Genomic DNA, 18713 nt, shown 5'->3' on the forward strand with positions numbered 1-18713 from the left:
CGTGGTGACATGAGCCGCCTTGCTCGCTGCCTGCTGCCCTCGTCCATACAAACAGGTGGCGTCAGTGGCGCCGAGCAAAAGTCGGCAACCAGGCTCAGGGCGAGTGGCGAGTGGCGCACAAAGCACGCTACGTAATGGGCCCGACCGGCTCCGCTGCAGCTCCAGCGCCAAGCACGCAACAGGCCAGACGCGTCCCCGTCGGGAGATAGAGTCACAGGCGCTGGCGAGGTAGACCGTAAAACTCGGTAGGCAGCGCGGCGGCGCGGCGCAAAGTCCGTCTGCCCACGCGCAATCTTGCTCGCTAGCTCGCTACCTCCCCTCTTTTTCTGCCACCTGGAGGCTGTACACTGCCGTCGCCGTCGGCATCCGCAGCGTCTAGCCGCGGCCCTCCCCCTCCTGCGCCTGATCCGCTGGCGCGGCGGAGAACACCTCGCTTGCAACGAGTTGCCCGCTCATTCAGCATGCATCGCATCGCACCGCACAAAGCATGCCCTGGCCACAGCTATCGGTTATCGCGCCAGATAGACGGAGTCGGCGGCGGACGCTCCGAGATCTCCGTCGTGGCTGGGGCGGAGGCTTCGACATCTCCGCCGTGATCAGGCCGTGATCAGGGCGGGCCGTATCTGCGCGACGAGGGGTGTGGCAGCAAGCCTGATGAGAGCCAGACGACCGAGCCGACCTTGTCGAGTCGCTTGTCGAGTCGGCAACCAGCCCTGCGCCCGCTCCACTACGTCACCGCCATGGCCCATCGCGACAACTCACAACCACCCACCCCACTCCCATGCCAGTCACCGTCGAGCGCGTTACCGACACGGACCCAGCCACAGTCGACACGTACGCCACGGTCATCGCGCGCGCGTTCCGCCCGATCCCCTTCACGATCCTGCCAGCGGGCATCGAGGGCGATGGCGACGACGACCCGGGCTGGACGCGGCTGCTCACGCGGCTCAGGTCCGAGGTGTTTGCCGGCGTGCGCGACCTCGAGGTGTGGGGCGCGCGCGTGGGCGACACGCCCGGGGCCGCGATGATCGTCGCGCCGCCCGGCGTCGCGTGGGGCTCGACGTGAGGCGGGCTTGGGTAGCGCTCCGGCTAGCTAGCTGATCCACCCAGGCCACACGCCGAGAATGAGTACTCGCGCGCGCTGCGCACACTAGAGACCGACGAGATCAGGGCGACGCGGGCAAGGGTGCGTGCATGGCCGGCCGCGCTGACCGCAGATGATGGGGTTCAAGAAGGAGGTCGGCGAGGCGTTCGGGCCCGAGGGCGAAGTACCCACGTACAGCGTGTGCTGGCTCGGCACGGCGCCAGCAGCCCAGCGGCAGGGGCTCGCCGCCGCGCTCCTGCGGCACGTGCTGGACCGCGCGCACGCCGAGGGCAACGCCGTCACGCTCGTCACCCAGACCCCGGAGAACGTGAGCGGGTGTGGAAGCAGGGCTGACCCCAGGCGGCGTGGTACCAGCGCTTTGGGCTCAGAGTACTCGCACACGTCGAGTTTAAGGAGAGGGGCGTGCGGGGCGGATACTGGTCCATGACCTCGGCGCCGGGGGGGTGAGTGGGGGTGTGGCGGAGGACGTGGGTGGTGAGGGGAGGCGGCCACAGGCGACACGAAGGCCGAGCCTTCCTAGAGGACATGGCCTGCGGGGGCATGTCGGGCATCAAGGCGCCACAGCGGCCTGGGTGGCAGCATACAGTCGTGAGATTCGAGCATCGATGCCATGGTTGTACCACAGCATGCACGTAGCAATACAGAGCACTCGACCTCGCCAGGCACGGAATGCGGGGTCTCCGTATTCACAAATTTGCCACGCCTCGGCATTATGTTTTCGGCGAAAATATGAATTTGGCGGGTGCGAGCTTTTGGTGTTGGCAGGGCGTCGCTGGGCGGGAACGCTGCTGGCTGGGTCACTGGCTGGCGCCCGCGCGGAGGGTCGCAAAGAGTTTCAACTTTGAGGCAGTTGAGGCTCTCTCGTCCATCAATCAAAAAACGGTCCAAGGTGAGTACAGCACGCAGCAGCATCAAGCAGCGAGCGAGCGAGCGGGCGACGGCAAGGCGACGGACAGGAGGAAGAGGATGGCAAGGAAGGGATGCGGGGACGGACGACGCTGGCGAGATGCGCACTGCTCGACTTTGCGGTCGTGTGCAGAGGTGCTGCGAGGGGACGACGATGGCGAGCAACGGCTGGGACACGGCAGGCTCGCCTTCTCGCGCCGAGGATATCACTCGACAACCCGCCCTACCCCGCTCGCTGCATGCTGCATCACACCCGCAACACCCCCTAACACACCCAGATGCCTTTCGTCAAGACTGTCAAGAACAGCGCCTACCACTCGCGCTTCCAGGTCAAGCCCCGCCGTCGTCGTGAGGGCCGCACCGACTACTACCAGCGCAAGGTGCGTCTTTGCGGCATCACCTGCTCGAGCTGCTGCTAACCTCCCCCGCAGCGCCTCGTCGCCCAGGCCAAGAACAAGTACGCGTCGCCCAAGTACCGTCTTGTCGTCCGCTTCACCAACCGCCAGGTGATCTGCCAGATCGTCTACGCCAAGCTCCAGGGTGACGTTGTTCTTACCCACGCCTCGTCCAAGGAGCTCCCCCGCTACGGCATCAAGCACGGTCTCACCAACTGGACCGCTGCCTACGCCACTGGTCTCCTTGTCGCCCGCCGCGCCCTCACCAAGCTCGGCCTCGCCGACAAGTACGAGGGCTTCACCGAGCCCTCGGGTGAGCTCGAGCTCGTCGAGCCCCTCGGCGACGACGAGCCCCGCCCCTTCAAGGCCTACCTCGACGTTGGTCTCCGCCGCACCTCGACCGGCAACCGTGTCTTCGGTGCCCTGAAGGGTGCCTCGGACGGTGGCATCTTCATCCCCCACAACACCAAGCGTTTCCCCGGCTACGACCCCGAGACCAAGACCATTGACGCCGAGGTCCTCCAGAAGTACATTGTCGGTGGCCACGTTGCCGAGTACATGGAGTCGCTCGAGGAGGAGGACGACGAGCGCTTCAAGAAGCAGTTCGCTACCTACCTCGCCGACGACATTGGATCGGAGGACATTGAGGAGCTCTACTCGGCTGCCTACGAGGCCATCCGTGAGGACCCCTCGTTCACCCCCACCGAGAAGGACACTGCCAAGTGGGCCTCGGAGTCGAAGAAGCTCCGCCAGGTCCGCCTCACCAAGGAGCAGCGTCGCGAGCGTATCGAGGAGAAGATCGCCGCCTGGAAGGCCGACAACGAGTAATCGTTGGTCTCTTGGGTCCATCTTTGTTCTCTGTACTAGCCTGGGCATTGAGACATGCATCATCGTGTCCGGACAGCGTGAACGCAGCAGGGTCGTTGTGATTGATTGCGGAGATTTGATTGTAATGGGGCGGCTGGGCGAGGCTGATTGTGAAATTTGGTGCAGTTGGGCGTGGCATTGGCTGCGGGGTAGAGTGGCACACTACGCCCCTCATGACTGAAACAACGTCGTGAATCGTCAATCAACGAGGTCGACAACGGCGAGCATGGCGGCGAGTACTGACACGGGCGGGCGGTAGAGGCCAAGCACTGTGCGCTCGAGCACGACGCCCTGCCCCCGCCGTCCATGCGCCGCGAACGGGGCACGACGAGACGTGAGGAGAGGCAACGGGGCGCCGGCCCGTCCCCCCCCTCAGCGAGCCAGCCAGCCAGGCCTGTTCTTCGCCGTGCCGGATCGCGTCATGCGCAGCAACACGCTCACGCTCACGCCGGCCCCTCCCCCCGCCCACATGCACGCGGGTGCCGCACATGCCGCACGCGCACGGCTGCCCCGTCTCCACTCCACGCCGCAGCACCTGCCGATGCCTTGGCGACGGGCGCGCCTTGCCTTCCCCCGTATTTAACCTGCGCGCCCCACACTCCACTCACTCAACTCTCTCTCTCTCACTCTCTCCAAACACACTCGAACCCACCTCCTCTCACTGTCTCGCGCCACGTCTCACCACACTCGTTCACCGCACACTCGTTACACAATGAAGACCCTCCTCGCCGTCCTCGTCTACGTCGCCGCCAGCGTCATCGCCGCCCCCGTCCCCGCCGAGCGTGGGTCTTCCTTCCCGGCCAGCCTGACACCAGCCACCCACGAGCTCGACGACCGCCAGATCTGGGGCGGGTGTAGGTCGCTGTACGAGGCAAGCTGACGCCAGGGCCGCCGAGGTGGAAGCGCGCCGACGAGCCCCAGCCCGTCGACATGGGTGCGTGCGGCTCTGCCTTCCCCCACCCTGTCGCCTTCCCCCACCCTGTCGCCTTCCCCCACCCTGTCGCCCTCCCCCTCGACCACACAACTCGATGTCCGGGGCTGGCAGCTCGCGGTGTTGGCTGGGGGAAGCCCGGCTCCCGGTGGCCAGTGCCCCTCCACTAGGCGTCGCCCGAGCCATGATCGGCATCGGCGCCTAGCACCGCTTCAGACTTGGCTGACGACCCAGGCGACGATAAGCTCCCGGAGCGCCAGACCTGGGGTGAGGGTGAGCTCCACCACGGACCTCGCCACTGAACCCCCAGGCTGGAACTACTGGAAGCAGAGCGGTAACAGCCCGGCGGGCGGAATCTGGATCGACGGTGAGCTCGTGCTGTATCGGGCCGCGGTCACTGACGGACGAACAGGCCCCATCCTCAAGAAGCGCGACGGCGACGATGCTCCCACCTCCGACACCCCCATCTCTGACACCCCTACCTCCGACGCCGCCACGCACGATGCTCCCGCGCCTGACGCTCAGCGCTATGGCTGGGGATGGTGGGGATGTGAGTTAAGCACACTGACATCACACGAGTTGACACAGACAGGGTACCCTTGGTGGAAGCGCGACACCGACGCCTCGGCCACTCCCGACGCTCAGAGCGGCAGCATCTGGGGCGGTGGTAAGCTGAATGGTTACTGGATCAAGCTGACACCCCAGTGGCTCCGCACTGGAAGCGTATTCCCGCTCCCGAGGCCGACGCGACCGCTGAACTCGACTCTCGTCAGATCTGGGGTGGTTGTGAGTTGTGTGTCGCTCTCAACCACCACTGACCTCGCAGGGACTCCCCGCTGGAAGCGCGAGCCCGAGGGTCTCGTCGCCCCGGCCAGTTCGTAGGTTAACCAAGTTCATTGTGGACAGTCTCTGTCGTCCACTGCCCACGCAGAGGGGGCACCGCCAAGGCTCGCTCCACTGTACTCCAATAAAAGACTCCCATACCATCATTCCCCCGTTGTTCCTCACAATACACGTTCCCAGGATCGGCCTCCAGATAGCTTCGTCTTTCTCTTTGTTCCTTGTTCTGTAGCCCTCGGACCTTTTCTTCCCTCCTCCCTTTCGTGGGCTACTACCCAACCACGGCTGGCCCACCCAGAGCTGGCCTCGCACCCTTATACACGTTCAATGGTGCACCTCGAGCAGGCCTCCATCACATCCCCCTCGCCATAGTATCCTCGTGGTAGACAGTCAATGTCAATCCAGTCCCGTACAAAAGTGGAGCGAGCGAGCTGGTTGCGGCAGAAGCCACATTGTGTGGTGTGGGATTCAGGAACGGTCCGCCACTGGCCAGCCGACTGACCGACGACACACCCCTGAACCATACAACTCTTGCGACACCCACCTCGCCTCGCTCCTCCCACTCTCTCTGCCTTTTGCACATTCGTCCATCGACATCAGCCCCGCACACGATGGACGCGCCGAAAAACGGAGAGAGCAGCCGCTCAGCAATGGACACGGATGCTGCAGAGCCGTCGCTGGGCAGCGCGGGGCGCGCGCCGCGGCCAGCTCTCATCCTGCCCGAGTGGGACCGTGAGTGTCTGCTCGTCCATCCGGCATTGTCCTGGCCGCGCTCTGCGCCTGACCCACCCCGCACAAGAGCCCCGTCTACCACCTTATCCCCTGCCCCCCTCGCCGCATACTCACACCCCCAGCACTCCCGCCAAAACACCTCCACTCCTCGCTCGACCTCATCTCCCTGCTCCACCTCGACGGCCTGTACAACTCGTACGTGCGCCCGTACTTTGACCCGGTGCCCGAGACGGACGACGAGGGCGCCGCGGCGGCCGCCAAGCCGGCGCGCCCGCGCAAGAAGCAGGGCCTGAGCAAGGGCTACGTCGGGCTGCTGGAGGACTGCATCGGTGCGTGCTCCCCCCCACTCCCCCCGCTCACCTCACCCAGACCCCGTGCCGCTAAGCAACGCGGGCGAGCCGTCGCTCCTCCCGCTCGTGGGCGACTGGCTCGACCCCGCGCGCCCGCTGGCGCCAGACGAGCTCCCAGACGGGCCGATCACGCTCCTCTCGGGCCAGGTCCTCGCGTCCGCGCGCCTCGAAGTAGGCCACAAGCAGGAGGGCTACGCGGCGGGCGAGAAGCTCGGCGTGCGCGAGGCAGAGGAGAAGCGGCGGCGCAAGAAGCAGGCGCGCCTGAGCCAGTCGGTCGCGCCCGACCTGCCCGACCTCGCGCTGCCGTCGCCCACGGGCCAGCCGCCGACGCCCATCGCCCCGCCCAACCGGGGCCGCGGGACCCCCTTCACCGCGCCGCGCCGCGGCGGCCCGCCCGGCTCTGGCCGCCCGCCCTGGCCGCGCGCGAGCGCGCCCCCGGGGCCGGGGTACCGCCCCAGCGCGGTCGGCGGGCGGCCGGGCACGCCGGGCACGCCGACGCCGCGCAGCGGCGCGACGCCCGGCACGCCGCTCAAGAGACCGGCCGACGGCGCGGCATACCCCGCCGCCGTGAAGCGCATGCGGCCCCACGGCGGCGGGAGCCGCTCGGCGAGCCCCGCCGACGTCGGCGTAAAGGGCATCTTCAAGGGCGCGATGCGCCGCACCGAGGAGCCATAGGCCGTGTGTGGGCGGCGACGACAGCGCATAGCGAGCACTATAGACTGGGCAGACTCTGCCCCGTGTTGATGTAACAGTACATTCGACTCAGCCCCAGCCACGCCATCATTGCATACAGCTTACACAGGCCTGCGCCGGGGCCGCCCCGCGCAGACAGACTAGGCAACAAGACATGGCGTACGACAGAGTGCACCGCTCCGCTAAATGAATCAAAATCTACCTGTGATTACGCAACAAGTACAGACTCGAGTGTTGTTGGGGGTATGGTATGAGAGCAAAAAAGAAAATGCAGAAAGCGGCAGGGTTGCGCGCGCCAAGAATTATTGTTGATTAGCAGAGACAAGCGCAAGGACCCGAGAAAACCAAAACCAGCTTGGGCGTCTAGTCCTTGTTCTTCTTGAAGGCCGCCTTGATCTTGCCAAAGAAGCCAGACTTGCGTTTCTTGATCTTGGCCGCGTGCTCGGCAGCCGCGTCAGACGTGTGCGTCGCCGCCTGCGAGACAGACTGGTGGGCAGACGCGGCGGCGCTGCCAGCAGCCGCAGACGCACCGTTGACGGCGCCAGTGGCAGTCTCACCAACAGCCGCTGGTGTGGAGGTAACAACGTCCGTGGCCGAGCCAAAGGCGTCGTTGACAGTCTTCTCAGCAAACGAGGTCACGTTGCCCTCGGCGTCGGTGGTCACGCCAACAGCCTTGGTAGTAATGTTGCCCGCCGCGTCGGTGCTCGAGGTGACACCCTGGGCGGCAGCACCAGTAACGTTGCCGGCAGCGTCCTGGGTCACTGTGACGGCCTCGCCAGCAATGCCAGTGACGTTGCCAGAGGCGTCCGTGGCAACGGCAGCAGCCGAGTCGACAACGCCGCCAGCGCCGGCGGCGGCACTGGGAGCAGCAATCTTCTGGGCACCACCAGTGACACCAGAAGCACCGTCCTTTGCAAGGCTGGCAGCGTCACCAACAGTCGAGCGAAGAGCGCCCGAAGTGACATCGACAGCACCCTTGGCCGAGTCGGTAGCAACCTGGGCAGTGTTGCTGACCACGCTGGTCTCACCGCCGATAGCGTTGGGGGTGGTTTCCGAGACGACGTTGGTGACCTTGCCGAAGGCACCCTTGGCACCGTCGGCAACCTTGTTGACGCGAGCAGTGGCACCAGCACCGGCACCCTTGACAGCGTCGGTAGCACCAGAGGTAGCGCCACCGAAAGCACCAGAGGCGCCAGAGCCAAGGCCGCTGGCAGCACCAGTGGCCTTGTCGGTGACGTCCTTGCCGGCGGCAGTGGCACCGTTGACAGCGCCGGTCGCGGTGTCCTTGCCCTTGTTGGCAAAGGCAGCGGCGCCGGCGATACCAGCCGCACCGAGGCCGGCGACGCCAGCAGTGGCACCAGCGATGGCACCCTTGTTGGAGCTGGGCTCGTCGACAGCCTTCTCGGTCGCGGTGGGAGCAGCAGGGAAGTCAGTGGCGTCAACAACGGCAGGCGCCGAAACGGCCTGAGCAGCAGCGTCCTTGGCATTGTCGACAGCAGGGGCAGCGGCGAGGACCTCGGGCGCCTTGGCGGGGGTCTCGGCAACCTTGGCCGAGACGTCCGCGGGAGCGTCCGCAAAAGCGGGGGGCGCGGTGGCAGTCTCGGTGGTAGGGACGACAGGGGCGACGACGGGGGCGGTGAGGGCAGCAGCGGTGGCCGAGCTGATCTCCTCAGGCGCAGGAGCCGACGCGGTAGGAGGGACGACGGCGGCCTCAACGGGTGCGTTCACGGGGACGACGGGGACGTCTGGGGCAATCAGCACCGGGCGCGGTCAGACACGCGTCGGTTACTCACCGACATCAGGGGCGGCAACCTTCTCCGAGACCTGAGCGGCAGGGGCGGCGACCTTGGGCTTGTCGAGGCCCTCGACAACATTCTGGAGCTGGTTGACGGCGTCAACAGGAGGAGCCGAGCCAGCAGGCGAGATGGCGTCGCTAGGGCCGTCAACCTTGGGGAGCGAGCCGACGTCGATGCCACGGTTCTTGGCCTCGTCGACCGAGATCTGCCCTCCGAGTCAGACTTGCAATCAAAAGCTCGCATGCTCTACTCACGGGGGCGGGCTTGGCGAGGTCAATGCCAGTGGCCTTGGTGGCAGCGATGGCAGCACCACCGAGAGCAGCCGCACCAGCAGCAGCGATGCCGCCAATGGCGCCAGCGTGCGAGGAAACCGAGTCACCGAGCGACTTCTGGGTCGCGACGGGCGACTCGGCAGCAGGGACATCGGCCGCAGGGACCTCACCCGCAGACGTAGGAACGGTCGCGTTGAGAGGAGAGGGCTCGGGAACCGTCTGCTGGGCACCACCCAGCGAGGGCTCGGTCGACTGCTCTGGGGCGGGGACCACCTCGGCGGTACCCGAGGTGGCAGCGGCGGCCTTTGGCTCGGCAGCGGTGAGGGAAGGCTCCTCGCTCTGGGCAGGGGCCTCGGTGACCTCGGCCGCAGGCTTTGCGGGGGACGTGTAGACCTGCACGGTCGCAGTTAGTACCAGAGCGCGCACAGTGCCTCGGCATGAGGGTCACTCACGTTGTTCACGTTTCCGTGCTCATCTGTCGTCGGTGTCAGCGACCAACCCACAACATGCACGGCAGCACGCACCCGTCTCGGTCGACTCGGTGTCGTGGATCTTCCACTCGCCGTCGACGATAAACTTGAAGGTGATCTTCTCACCCCAAGGCAGAGGGACCTTGCCCGAGAACGAGCCGTCCTCCTGCTTGGTCAGGACGTTGTCGGTCTCTGACCAGTTGTTAAAGTTGCCCGCGACGTGGACCTGTAGAGTCGCGTGCCGGCGTTCATATCGGTCGTTCCGAGCCAAGGGGATGGAATGTAACGTGTTATCACGTTTCGAAAAAAAAAATCAAGTCGCGCCAGTCGGGTGTAACCAGGTGGAGGTGGTGGACGAGGAAGTCGGTGGAATCACATGGTCAGCACGGCGATTCCAAAGGAAGGCAGCGAAGGGAGTGAGCAAGCGAGCCGCAGTGATGGGCGCGTCAGAAGAGTACATGATGCACAAGGTTGTGTGCAGTGTATTTCCGGCGCGCCCACCCTCGGTTGTGTTGTGTTTGTGAGGGTGAGAGTGGGGGGGCGTGTGGTGTTTGCAGGTCATGCAAAGCCAGGTTGGGCTTCACTCACCGTGCTGGGGCCAGCGACCCAGGTAAAGGTCGCAATGTGCTTGTCGGACATGTCGTTGAAGATGTCACGCAGTCCTAGTCTGATTATGCAAGATGATGCTGCCGAGGTGCAAGGCTAAGAGAGGATTGCACGAGTAGTTGGATGGGGGACAAGCAATGCAGGTGTGGGGCAAAAGAAACGACTAAGGAGGGTAGGTGGGTGGGGGCAGGCAGTGGGTGGAAAACCACCCGCACTCGGGGCTGACGACTGCCTCCTGCCTGCGGCCCACAACACAGCGCCATCCAAAATTGCCAAGAGTGGCAGTCGTCATGTCATGTCGGGTGGCGGGTCAAGGTCAACACGACACCACATGCAGCATGCAGACCCGCACTGCATGCAGTCGTCCCCCCTCGCAGCTCCCTGGATTCCGGCCCTGGCCCGAATAACCTCTGCTAATGATACCAGTGCCTGCAACTTGTAATTGTGACTGCCCCTCGACCTCGACCTCGCGCGCGGTCTACCACTCGTCAGGGCGGAGGCGTACCCATGAATCCTAATCCACCAATACCCTTTCAAATACGCGTCGTGTCGTAAGGCCTACGTCCTCGCCTTCTTTACTGCTCCGCGACCTTCTATCCATGCAAGATTGATGTATAGCAGAGACACACTTCGTCGCAGTGCCATCAACTGTCACCATGCTCAGATGCTGCTCTCGACTGCGTGTCCTTTTACTCGTTCCAAGCAATGACCGCCTAAGGGTGACGTCAGTGGTGATCATCAGGGGGTTGCCAGATAACGCGTCTGGTTCGCGACTCACCATGCAAAACACGCCGAACGCCATGGCAGCGTACTGGGAGGCTTAGCAAAACACCCAGAGCTAAGTACCAGCATCACACTCACCTCCTTGAGCGCCTGCTTGGCGCTGCGCGACTCGTCGAGGAGCTCGGGGATGACACTGACGCTGGCAATGTAGAGGAAGCCTGAAAGTAAAACGCGTAAACGCCATGGCACAAGCCTCGCAGGGACATTCAACTCACCACCCGCAGTCATGGGAATCACAAGCTCGCCACCGCCAACAGACGTGCCAAAGAATCCCTCGCCGACCTTGAGAGCCGAGTCGGCATTGCCAGAGCCAGTGGTCTCTGCGATCCAGATGCCGAGGAAAGTGCCAACAAAAGCGCCAACAGCCGTGAAGAACTGCGAGCCCATGGCCTGCCACTTTGTGAAGCCAGACTTGATCAGGATGGAGTAGTCTGCGACCTATCACACGTGTCAGCGATAGCATTGGAAGCCAGTTCGTGGCGTTGGCTTACCTCGTGAGGGATCTCGTGGCAGAACGTGGCGATAGTGGTAACGGCACCAAGCTGGGGGCTCGAATAGAAGCTGGCGGCCATGGCCAGACCGTCGGTGATGTTGTGCGTAAAGTCACCGAAGAGGTTGAGGTAAGCCGAGAGCTTGAGCGAGGCGTTGGCCTCCTTGGGCTTCTCCGCCTCGACGACCTCGGTCTTGTCATCGCTGCCATTCTTGCGCTTCTTGAGCTCGCCCTCCGACTTCTTGACGGCCGACGACTCGCCGTGCGAGTGACCGTGGTGGTGGCCGTGACCGTGGCTGTGGCTGTGACCGTGGCCACCGTCCTCGTTACCGGCCGAGTAGTTGAGCACTCGCATGGTCTTGTCGAGCACGAAGAAGGCGGCAAAACCGAGGAAGATAGCGCCACTTGGGCGAGTTAGCCGCACTCCACGTCCCCAGCCGATAAACCACAACAACCCACCCAATGACAATGTTGCGCTTCTCCTCGACGACAACAGTACGGCCCTCCTCGTGGTCACCCTCGCCGAAGAATGCATGGGGGACCAGGTGGAGGAAGACGTCGCCGAGGAGGCCACCGGTCGCAAAGGCGATCATGGTATTCAACGACAAGGGCTCGAGGTCGGCGGGGACGGCCGCGAGGATGAAGTTGGGGATCGACGAGATGTAGAATGTGCCAAGGACTGGGGTGTGAGCGGGACGGCGATAGAGCACGACGCGACGTACTAGAGTTGTAGGCCGGGCTCTTGAAGGGGAAGAGGAACTCGAACACGGCGCGCATGGTGGTCGAGTGCTCGTTGGTGCTGCCGTGGGGGGCTTCGAAGACGGTCTGGGGCTGGGTTTGTCGTTAGCGGCTACAACACAAGCTCGAGCATGCAGCGCCGCCTTCCCCCCGTCCACCCCGCGGGCTTCTGCGCTCGGAGATGGGATCGGAGATGGGATCGTCCACCCAACCTGCGCTGCGCGAGCAAGACGTCGTCCGCTCGCCTACCCTGCCGCGCGAGTGATACTCTCCCCACCAACAACCCCCACCCCCCCATGCTCGCCGCTCGCAACAAGTCTGCCACTCCACCCCTCCACCCCCCTCCCCCGCTCCAGCCCAAACTCACCTTCGAGTCGGCCGACACGCGACCAGCAAAGAAGAGCGCAGCGGCAACAGCGACGGCGAGGAGGCGCACGCGCGATGCTCGTAGTCCGAGGGCGGGCATGGTGGTGGTGGTGTGCGAGATTGATGGCACAAAAGTGAGTGGTACGTGTCAGTTGTTGGTCGGTTGCGTCGCGGCAATTGTCATTGACTTGTTCAGTCGCGTGGCGGCCGGGCGGGTCTGATTGTTCCCGATCGGCGCGAGGACGGAGGGGTTGCGGCGCGAATTTGTTCCCGTGCGGCGAAGGGCTGCCCTCCCCGTCCAAAGTGCGAGACGGTAACCTTGAGTCAACCTGAGTTGATGCGACGAGAGCGGCCAGATGCAGAGGCTCGGGGTAGGCGAGCAGGTCGAGCAGGTCACGAGGACGGCGTCGGCTGCGACCAGCGGGCCCGGCGCCCAGGTCGCTGCAAGCAGGGCTGCTCGCGGCCGCTGCAGGCTGACCGAGCATGACGTCAGGCCAGGCGGATGCACCACATCTCGCTGCTGCCAGCCAGCGCGTGCCGGCAAAGCCCAAACCAAACAAGGCCGCCGTCCGCTCCTTGCCGTTCCTGGCACTCGACCAAAAGGATTTGCGACACCCCACTTGGCAGTTGTTGCCAGGCCGGCCGAGCGACCCTTGGCACTCCTCGGCAACATCTCCACTCTACTCTGCTCATCTCATCTCATCGCCGACGCCGCGGCCAGCTTGCTTATAATATCCCACTCGCGCCCACCCCACCCCCCACAATGTCCGCCCCAGCCCCCAGCCTCGTGTGGCGCGCAAAAGAGACGATCTGGTTCCTCCTCACCACGCCCATGGTCCCCCCAGCCCCCGGCCCCACGGGCGTCGAAATGTCGCCCATCGACGACGAGATGGCCACGCCGCGCCCGCTCGCGTCCCCCGCGTCCTCACGCTCGAGCCAGAGCGACGCGAGCGTCGTCGAGCTTGCGCCGCATGAGCTCGGCAACGTCCGCGCCCTCGTACGTCTGCCTTGCGACGCCGCTGACCCCCAGATCTTGGACGCGACAGAGACCAAGGCGTGGTAGCTCCGCTGCCCAGCCCACTCCTGTACACCATCACCGTGTTGTCCACTACGGCCCTACAGCCACACCCACACGCGCATACACGCCCGCCATACACGCTCGCGCCATACACACGCGCCCCACCCACGCGCCATATAATACACTCCCATCCAGCATGGCCCTAATGTAATATGCAAAATAATGATTGACCCTACAACCCCTAGACCTCGAGACCGTCGTTCTCGTCCACATCGCCCTTGCCCGTGAGGTCGAGCTTGCGCTTGCGCCCACCGACGTCGCCGAGGCGCGCGTCCCGGCCGACCTTTTCGCGCAGCGCGTCGACATCGACAGAGTCGGCGTCGTTGGCCCACTGGCACACAAGGTGGCGACCAAGCAAATGCGTGTGCTTGAGCGCGTCCATTGCGCGCTGCGCCTCGGCGTGCGTCGTGAACTCGAGGAAGGCGAAACCACGCGAAGACGACGAGCCAGTGGCAGACAGAGTCGCCTTCTTGGGCAGACGGAGCGACTTGAGCGTACCGTACACGCTGAACAGAGCGCGCACGTCCTTCTTGGTCGCCTCGAATGGCAAGTTCTTGACGAGCACCTTGGTGCCCTTGGTCTTGCCTGCCATCTCGCTGCTGCCAGACGTCTTGGACTCGCGCTCCACCTCGTCGGCGCCGCGCTGAGCAAACTTGACGTCGAGTGCGTGCCCGTCGATCTCGAAGCCCTGCAGACCGCCGAGAGCCTTCTTGGCGTCCTTCTTGGTCTGGAAGCCGACGAAGCCGTAACCCATCGAGAGACGAGCGCCAGGCTTCTTGGGGTCGGGCTTGGTCTGAACTCGGGCAAACGAGAAGCCAGCAAGAGAGGAGAGCACCGACGACAGGCGCTCCGTGGTCGTAGCCCAGGCGAGGTTCTTGAGGAAGAGCGTCGCACCAGCCTCGTCCGACTCGGCAGGCTGGTCTCGGAGAGCCTCCTCGGCCTCGGCAACCTTCTCCGCCAGGCGGGCACGCTCCTGCGCCTCCTTCTCGGCCGGAGTCGAGATCGTGTCAGGGTCCTTGAACATGCCGACGGGTCCCTTCTCCAGGTAGATGACGGCGTTGCCAAGGCGGCGGTATGCGAGCGCGCGGAAGGCGCGACCGGCGTCCATGGCGTTGGCAAACTCGATCACACCAAGGGTGCCAGCAGGTGGCAGGAGGACACGACGAAGGTCACCGTGGGGAGCGAAGAGGTCCTGGAGCGCCTGGATAGTCGTGCCGTAGGGAATGTTCTTGACCAGGATTGTGGTCTGCGATCGTGGCGCCTTGGGCTGCAGCGACTCGACGACAATTCCCTCCTTCTCAAAGTACTCCTTGGTCTCGGCGATGACCTGGGTCTCGGCAAGAGCCAGCTTGACAGCGGGGCTGACGTCGTCGGCGTCGTTGCCACTCAACAAGTCGGCCTTGGACACGCCCATGCGGTCGGCAACTGATGCCGCAACGGCATCGCTCTAGGCAGCTGTCAGCGCTAGTCCCTCTCACAAGCCACCGCAACTCACGTTCATGTACATGCTTGCCCAGTTGACACCCTTGGCGCTCTCCGATTTCCGCTTCTCATCGACAGTGTTCTTGACCTCTCCACGGGCCAGAGCAGCCTTGCCCAGGACCTTGCCGTTGGTGACGGCGTCGGCGTTGGCAGCAGCAGCGGCCTGCTGGCCCGGTCGAGCACGGCCAGGGAGAACGTGGAGCAGTCGGCCCTGGAACGTCGTCTTGTCGAGGGTGCGGCGAGCCGAGAGCGCATCTGGTGCTTCCCGGAAGAGGATGAACGCGGTGCCGAGGGGCTCGCCGGTCTGCTGGGACACTGGCATGTGGACGTCGACAACTGGGCCGAATCGCTCAAAGTGGGCCTTGAGGTCCTCGGGAGTTGCGATGAAGGCAAGGTTTCGGACGAACAGGCGGCCGGTGGAGAGGATAAGAGCGTCCTCGGGCTCGACCTTTGGTGCTGCTGGCTCGTCGTCGTCACCGGCGATGGCCTTCTGGCGACGAGCAAGCCACGCCGCGTCGTCGTCATCGTCGTCACCCTCGGCCTCGTCTTCAGAAGCAGCCTCGGGGGTGGCCCTCTCCTTGCCCTTGCTGCTGGCCTTGGCCTTGGCAGCCTTGGTTCCCTCAGCGACCCATCCCGCCTCACCCGGGACCGCCGCCACTGAGTGGTCGACCTTTGTCGGGTCGACGCCCTTGAACACGTCCATGAACTCCTTGAACTGCTTTGATGGGCCAGCCTTGGGCTGCGAACTCTCCTGCTCGTCATCCTCCTCTGCCTCCTTCACAATCTTCGCCCGCTTGGCAGGCTTGGGCGCCAGAGGCTAGGTCGTCAGCCACAGGTCACACGTTCGCAACGCACCTCATCGCGCACAAAGTCGACCTTGACCTTGCCACCGCCAAACACAAAGCTGCCGTCGAACCACTCCTTTGCCTTCTTCGCCTCGTCCTCTGTGCTGTAGCCGACGAACGCGAAGCGGCGCTTGGGTACGAGCTTGGTGTCGGTGACGAGGGCCGACTTGAGCGACTTGGGCTCGGTGAGCTTGGCCTTGAAGCCGTCGGGCGTGAGCGACGGCGGTAGGTTGAGGAAGATTAGGCGGGACCTAGAGGTGTGAGCGTCAGGCCGCCGTCCTCCGACCTACATTGTATCGCTGCCTGTTGTTGTTGTTGTTGCGATTGTGATGCTGGACGCGAATCTCGACGTCGTCTCTGAAATCTTGAAGTGGAGGTGGAGAGTGGTTGCTTACATAATCGCAAGTATTACCTAAGAGATAGCCACGTGCCACAGTGCCACACCAAATTGCCGAATCTCCGAGCCAAGTTTCGCGAGTTTGAAGTTGGCTCCTGGGTGGTGTCGTGCGCGCTGGGCGGAGGGAGGTGGCAGACAGCCTGGGTTGCAGTCGCTGGCCCGGTGTGTGCTCGCTCGCCCGCTCGCTCGCTCGCTCTGCTACTCCTCGTCAACCTCACCTTGGACACCTCTCAACCATCAAAAAAACACATCGCCCATCATGCCCGGTGTTCGCGACGTCTCGTACGTGTCAAGCAGGACCGCATCAACGACCACGACGCCGACGATCCCGGCCCCGTTCCAAGCGTGAACAACGCGGACAGAAGACAAAAAGATTGCTGCTGGGGGACAAAATGTTCAGACGGCTCTGGCGACCTCGAGCTACGCGCTCAGAGGGCCTGCTGGAGACGGCGAGAGCGTGTACACACTAGGGGGATACCAGTCTCTGCCCGTTGGAACGGGGAAGGAATCCGGATCGTCGCATGTTGGATGCGGTCTGCGAGTATCCAAAGAGATCAGAGTGCTGACTGTCGTGCGCCTGCTGCGTATCACTTGACCTCGCTCTACTCTCGCCCATTGCCACCACGCCGCCCTGCTCTCGCCCAACAGTGCCGAGGAGTTCATCAAGGCCTACTCCAGCCACCTCAAGCGCTCGGGCAAGCTCGAGATCCCCACCTGGGTTGACATTGTCAAGACCGGTGCCCAGAAGGAGCTTGCTCCTTACGACCCCGACTGGTACTACGTCCGTGCCGGTAAGTCGCGCAGAGGATTGGGGGGACGAGGAGAGCGGAGGGCCTGGACGATTTGTCTAGTGCCCAGGTTGGAAAACCTGCCGTTCTTCTCCTCACTACCCACCCACTCGGCCCGCATCCCCGCTAACCAGCCCAGCCTCGGTCGCCCGCCACATCTACCTCCGCAAGCACGTCGGTGTCGGTGCCCTCGCCAAGCTCCACGGCACCAAGCACCGCCGCGGTGTCCGCCCCGGCCACCACCGTGACTCGGCCACCGGTGTCGAGCGCTCGGTTGTCCAGGCCCTTGAGAAGATCGGTGTCCTTGAGGCCCACCCCGACGGTGGCCGCAAGATCTCGCAGGACGGCATGCGTGACCTTGACCGTATCGCCACCGCCGTCCTCGAGGCCCAGCGCGAGGAGGAGGAGGAGGAGTCCGAGGAGGAGTCCGAGGAGGAGGAGGACGAGGAGGAGGCTGAGGACGACGAGTAAGCCCCTCTCCACATGATAGCGGGTCTTGGTCATGCGATTCATCCACATTCATTGAGGCGGGCGGGGGGGTGGGCGAGGGGCATGCCGAGGGCGACTGGCGACTTGCTACGGCCTGCCGAGCACACCTCGGGGGGGCAGTACGGAGCAATGTCACGCGAGGCTGAAGTCTGCTGCATGAGCTGATCTACTGATGGCGGATATGACGCTTTAAGGTCGCCGAGGAAAGATTTTGCAGCGACGCGCAGGGCCGCATGCGGCAGACGGCGCGCGTCTCGCGCCCCAAGATCTACACGTTGCAGCTGTGGCAGTGCCAAAGAATGGCAGTGAGATGGGGCTACAATAGCGCCTGCGCGGAAAGACGAGGCAGCAGTACCTTGGAAGCATGCAGCGCGAGCTTCGCCTGCAAGTTTTGCGCGGCGCGTAGACGAGGCCAGCGCCACGAGCGTTGGCCGGTGCCAGCCAAGCCCCTCTGGCACCTAGGTTGAGCACGCGCGGCCTGTTACGCTATCAGATAGAGATATGCAGGCAGACCCAGCTAGGCAGTGCACCATGCACCATCATGCATTCATTTCTGGACGTCTGGGCCGAGCTGCGACGGGCGAGCAGAAGCACAATTTCCACCACGCGCCGCGGGGCCCCAGCACCTCACAGACCATAACGACAACACCTAACACGCGCATCGTCACATCCCCACTCCCCCCCTCGCAATGCGCTTCCTCTCGTGCTTTGGGCGACAGAAGCGCCCCCCAGAAGACGAGGAGTACGCCCCCCTCCCGGGCTCGGCGTCCTGCGTGTTCTGCGACGTGCGCCCCGAGACGGGCTTCAAGGTCGCGTACGAGGACGACGAGCTCGTCGTGTTCCATGACCGCTCGCCCGCGGCCGCTGAGCACCTCCTCGTCATTCCGCGCCGCCACGTCGCGACTGTGCGTGACTTGCGGCCCGCCGACGCTGGGCTGGGTGAGTGTTGCGCTGGGCGAGCTGACACCGCAGTATCCCGCATGGAGGCGCGCGCGCGCTCGCTCCGCCCCGGCCCAGACGTCCGCTTGGGCTTCCACATCCCCCCGTTCTCTAGCGTCCACCACATCCACCTCCACGTCCTCGTCCCCCCGCTCAAGACAAAGGGCGTGCTCAAGTACCCTGTTGCATCGCGCACGGACGGCGGCAAGGGCTGGTCCTGGTTCGTCACACCCGCCCAAGTCGTCGCCATCCTCGAGGCAAATGGCCGCATCGGCCTCGGCCCGGCCGCGGGACGCAAGAGCTAGAGGTACCGGCGCGAGACAGCTAGACGCGAGGAACAGCCACGCACAGACAC

General features: G+C 64.3%; 9 protein-coding genes across 9 annotated transcripts; 6 read left to right on the forward strand and 3 right to left on the reverse strand.

Moving 5' to 3' along the window:
• Positions 1 to 781: 781 nt before the first annotated feature.
• On the forward strand, positions 782 to 3234 carry RPL5 (60S ribosomal uL18 domain-containing protein; the record flags this gene model as incomplete). Its single annotated transcript, XM_069357159.1, has 7 exons — positions 782 to 1062; positions 1111 to 1186; positions 1218 to 1412; positions 1445 to 1548; positions 1871 to 1994; positions 2290 to 2391; positions 2443 to 3234. The coding sequence occupies 7 exons, from the start codon at positions 782 to 784 to the stop codon at positions 3232 to 3234; spliced, it is 1674 nt and encodes a 557-aa protein (XP_069205096.1).
• A 751-nt stretch (positions 3235 to 3985) lies between these two features.
• Q8F55_008778 (uncharacterized protein) lies at positions 3986 to 5086 on the forward strand (the record flags this gene model as incomplete). The annotated part of the gene is made up of 8 exons (XM_069357160.1): positions 3986 to 4127; positions 4160 to 4207; positions 4439 to 4477; positions 4515 to 4571; positions 4617 to 4754; positions 4797 to 4871; positions 4910 to 4990; positions 5031 to 5086. 8 exons carry the CDS (start codon positions 3986 to 3988, stop codon positions 5084 to 5086), a joined length of 636 nt encoding a protein of 211 aa, XP_069205097.1.
• Positions 5087 to 5694: 608 nt separating this feature from the next.
• Positions 5695 to 6801, forward strand: Q8F55_008779 (uncharacterized protein; the record flags this gene model as incomplete). Its single annotated transcript, XM_069357161.1, has 3 exons — positions 5695 to 5776; positions 5899 to 6105; positions 6146 to 6801. 3 exons carry the CDS (start codon positions 5695 to 5697, stop codon positions 6799 to 6801), a joined length of 945 nt encoding a protein of 314 aa, XP_069205098.1.
• A 381-nt stretch (positions 6802 to 7182) lies between these two features.
• On the reverse strand, positions 7183 to 9996 carry CRP1 (Cruciform DNA binding protein; the record flags this gene model as incomplete). The annotated part of the gene is made up of 6 exons (XM_069357162.1): positions 7183 to 8564; positions 8613 to 8820; positions 8870 to 9280; positions 9340 to 9362; positions 9412 to 9583; positions 9946 to 9996. 6 exons carry the CDS (start codon positions 9994 to 9996, stop codon positions 7183 to 7185), a joined length of 2247 nt encoding a protein of 748 aa, XP_069205099.1.
• Positions 9997 to 10652: 656 nt separating this feature from the next.
• Q8F55_008781 (uncharacterized protein) lies at positions 10653 to 12440 on the reverse strand (the record flags this gene model as incomplete). Its single annotated transcript, XM_069357163.1, has 8 exons — positions 10653 to 10676; positions 10742 to 10774; positions 10825 to 10904; positions 10962 to 11184; positions 11238 to 11640; positions 11696 to 11915; positions 11959 to 12067; positions 12342 to 12440. The coding sequence occupies 8 exons, from the start codon at positions 12438 to 12440 to the stop codon at positions 10653 to 10655; spliced, it is 1191 nt and encodes a 396-aa protein (XP_069205100.1).
• A 663-nt stretch (positions 12441 to 13103) lies between these two features.
• Positions 13104 to 13403, forward strand: Q8F55_008782 (uncharacterized protein; the record flags this gene model as incomplete). Its single annotated transcript, XM_069357164.1, has 2 exons — positions 13104 to 13325; positions 13371 to 13403. The coding sequence occupies 2 exons, from the start codon at positions 13104 to 13106 to the stop codon at positions 13401 to 13403; spliced, it is 255 nt and encodes an 84-aa protein (XP_069205101.1).
• A 196-nt stretch (positions 13404 to 13599) lies between these two features.
• On the reverse strand, positions 13600 to 16380 carry MRD1_2 (Multiple RNA-binding domain-containing protein 1; the record flags this gene model as incomplete). Its single annotated transcript, XM_069357165.1, has 5 exons — positions 13600 to 14865; positions 14914 to 15717; positions 15756 to 16031; positions 16084 to 16102; positions 16361 to 16380. 5 exons carry the CDS (start codon positions 16378 to 16380, stop codon positions 13600 to 13602), a joined length of 2385 nt encoding a protein of 794 aa, XP_069205102.1.
• Positions 16381 to 16401: 21 nt separating this feature from the next.
• Positions 16402 to 17401, forward strand: RPS19A (40S ribosomal protein eS19; the record flags this gene model as incomplete). The annotated part of the gene is made up of 3 exons (XM_069357166.1): positions 16402 to 16424; positions 16791 to 16933; positions 17070 to 17401. 3 exons carry the CDS (start codon positions 16402 to 16404, stop codon positions 17399 to 17401), a joined length of 498 nt encoding a protein of 165 aa, XP_069205103.1.
• Positions 17402 to 18108: 707 nt separating this feature from the next.
• Q8F55_008785 (uncharacterized protein) lies at positions 18109 to 18663 on the forward strand (the record flags this gene model as incomplete). The annotated part of the gene is made up of 2 exons (XM_069357167.1): positions 18109 to 18358; positions 18392 to 18663. The coding sequence occupies 2 exons, from the start codon at positions 18109 to 18111 to the stop codon at positions 18661 to 18663; spliced, it is 522 nt and encodes a 173-aa protein (XP_069205104.1).
• Between the last annotated feature and the right edge of the window lie 50 nt (positions 18664 to 18713).

Source organism: Vanrija albida (genome assembly GCF_041260175.1).
Source record: "Vanrija albida strain AlHP1 chromosome Unknown contig_7, whole genome shotgun sequence".
In the NCBI taxonomy this organism is placed as follows: domain Eukaryota; kingdom Fungi; phylum Basidiomycota; class Tremellomycetes; order Trichosporonales; family Trichosporonaceae; genus Vanrija; species Vanrija albida.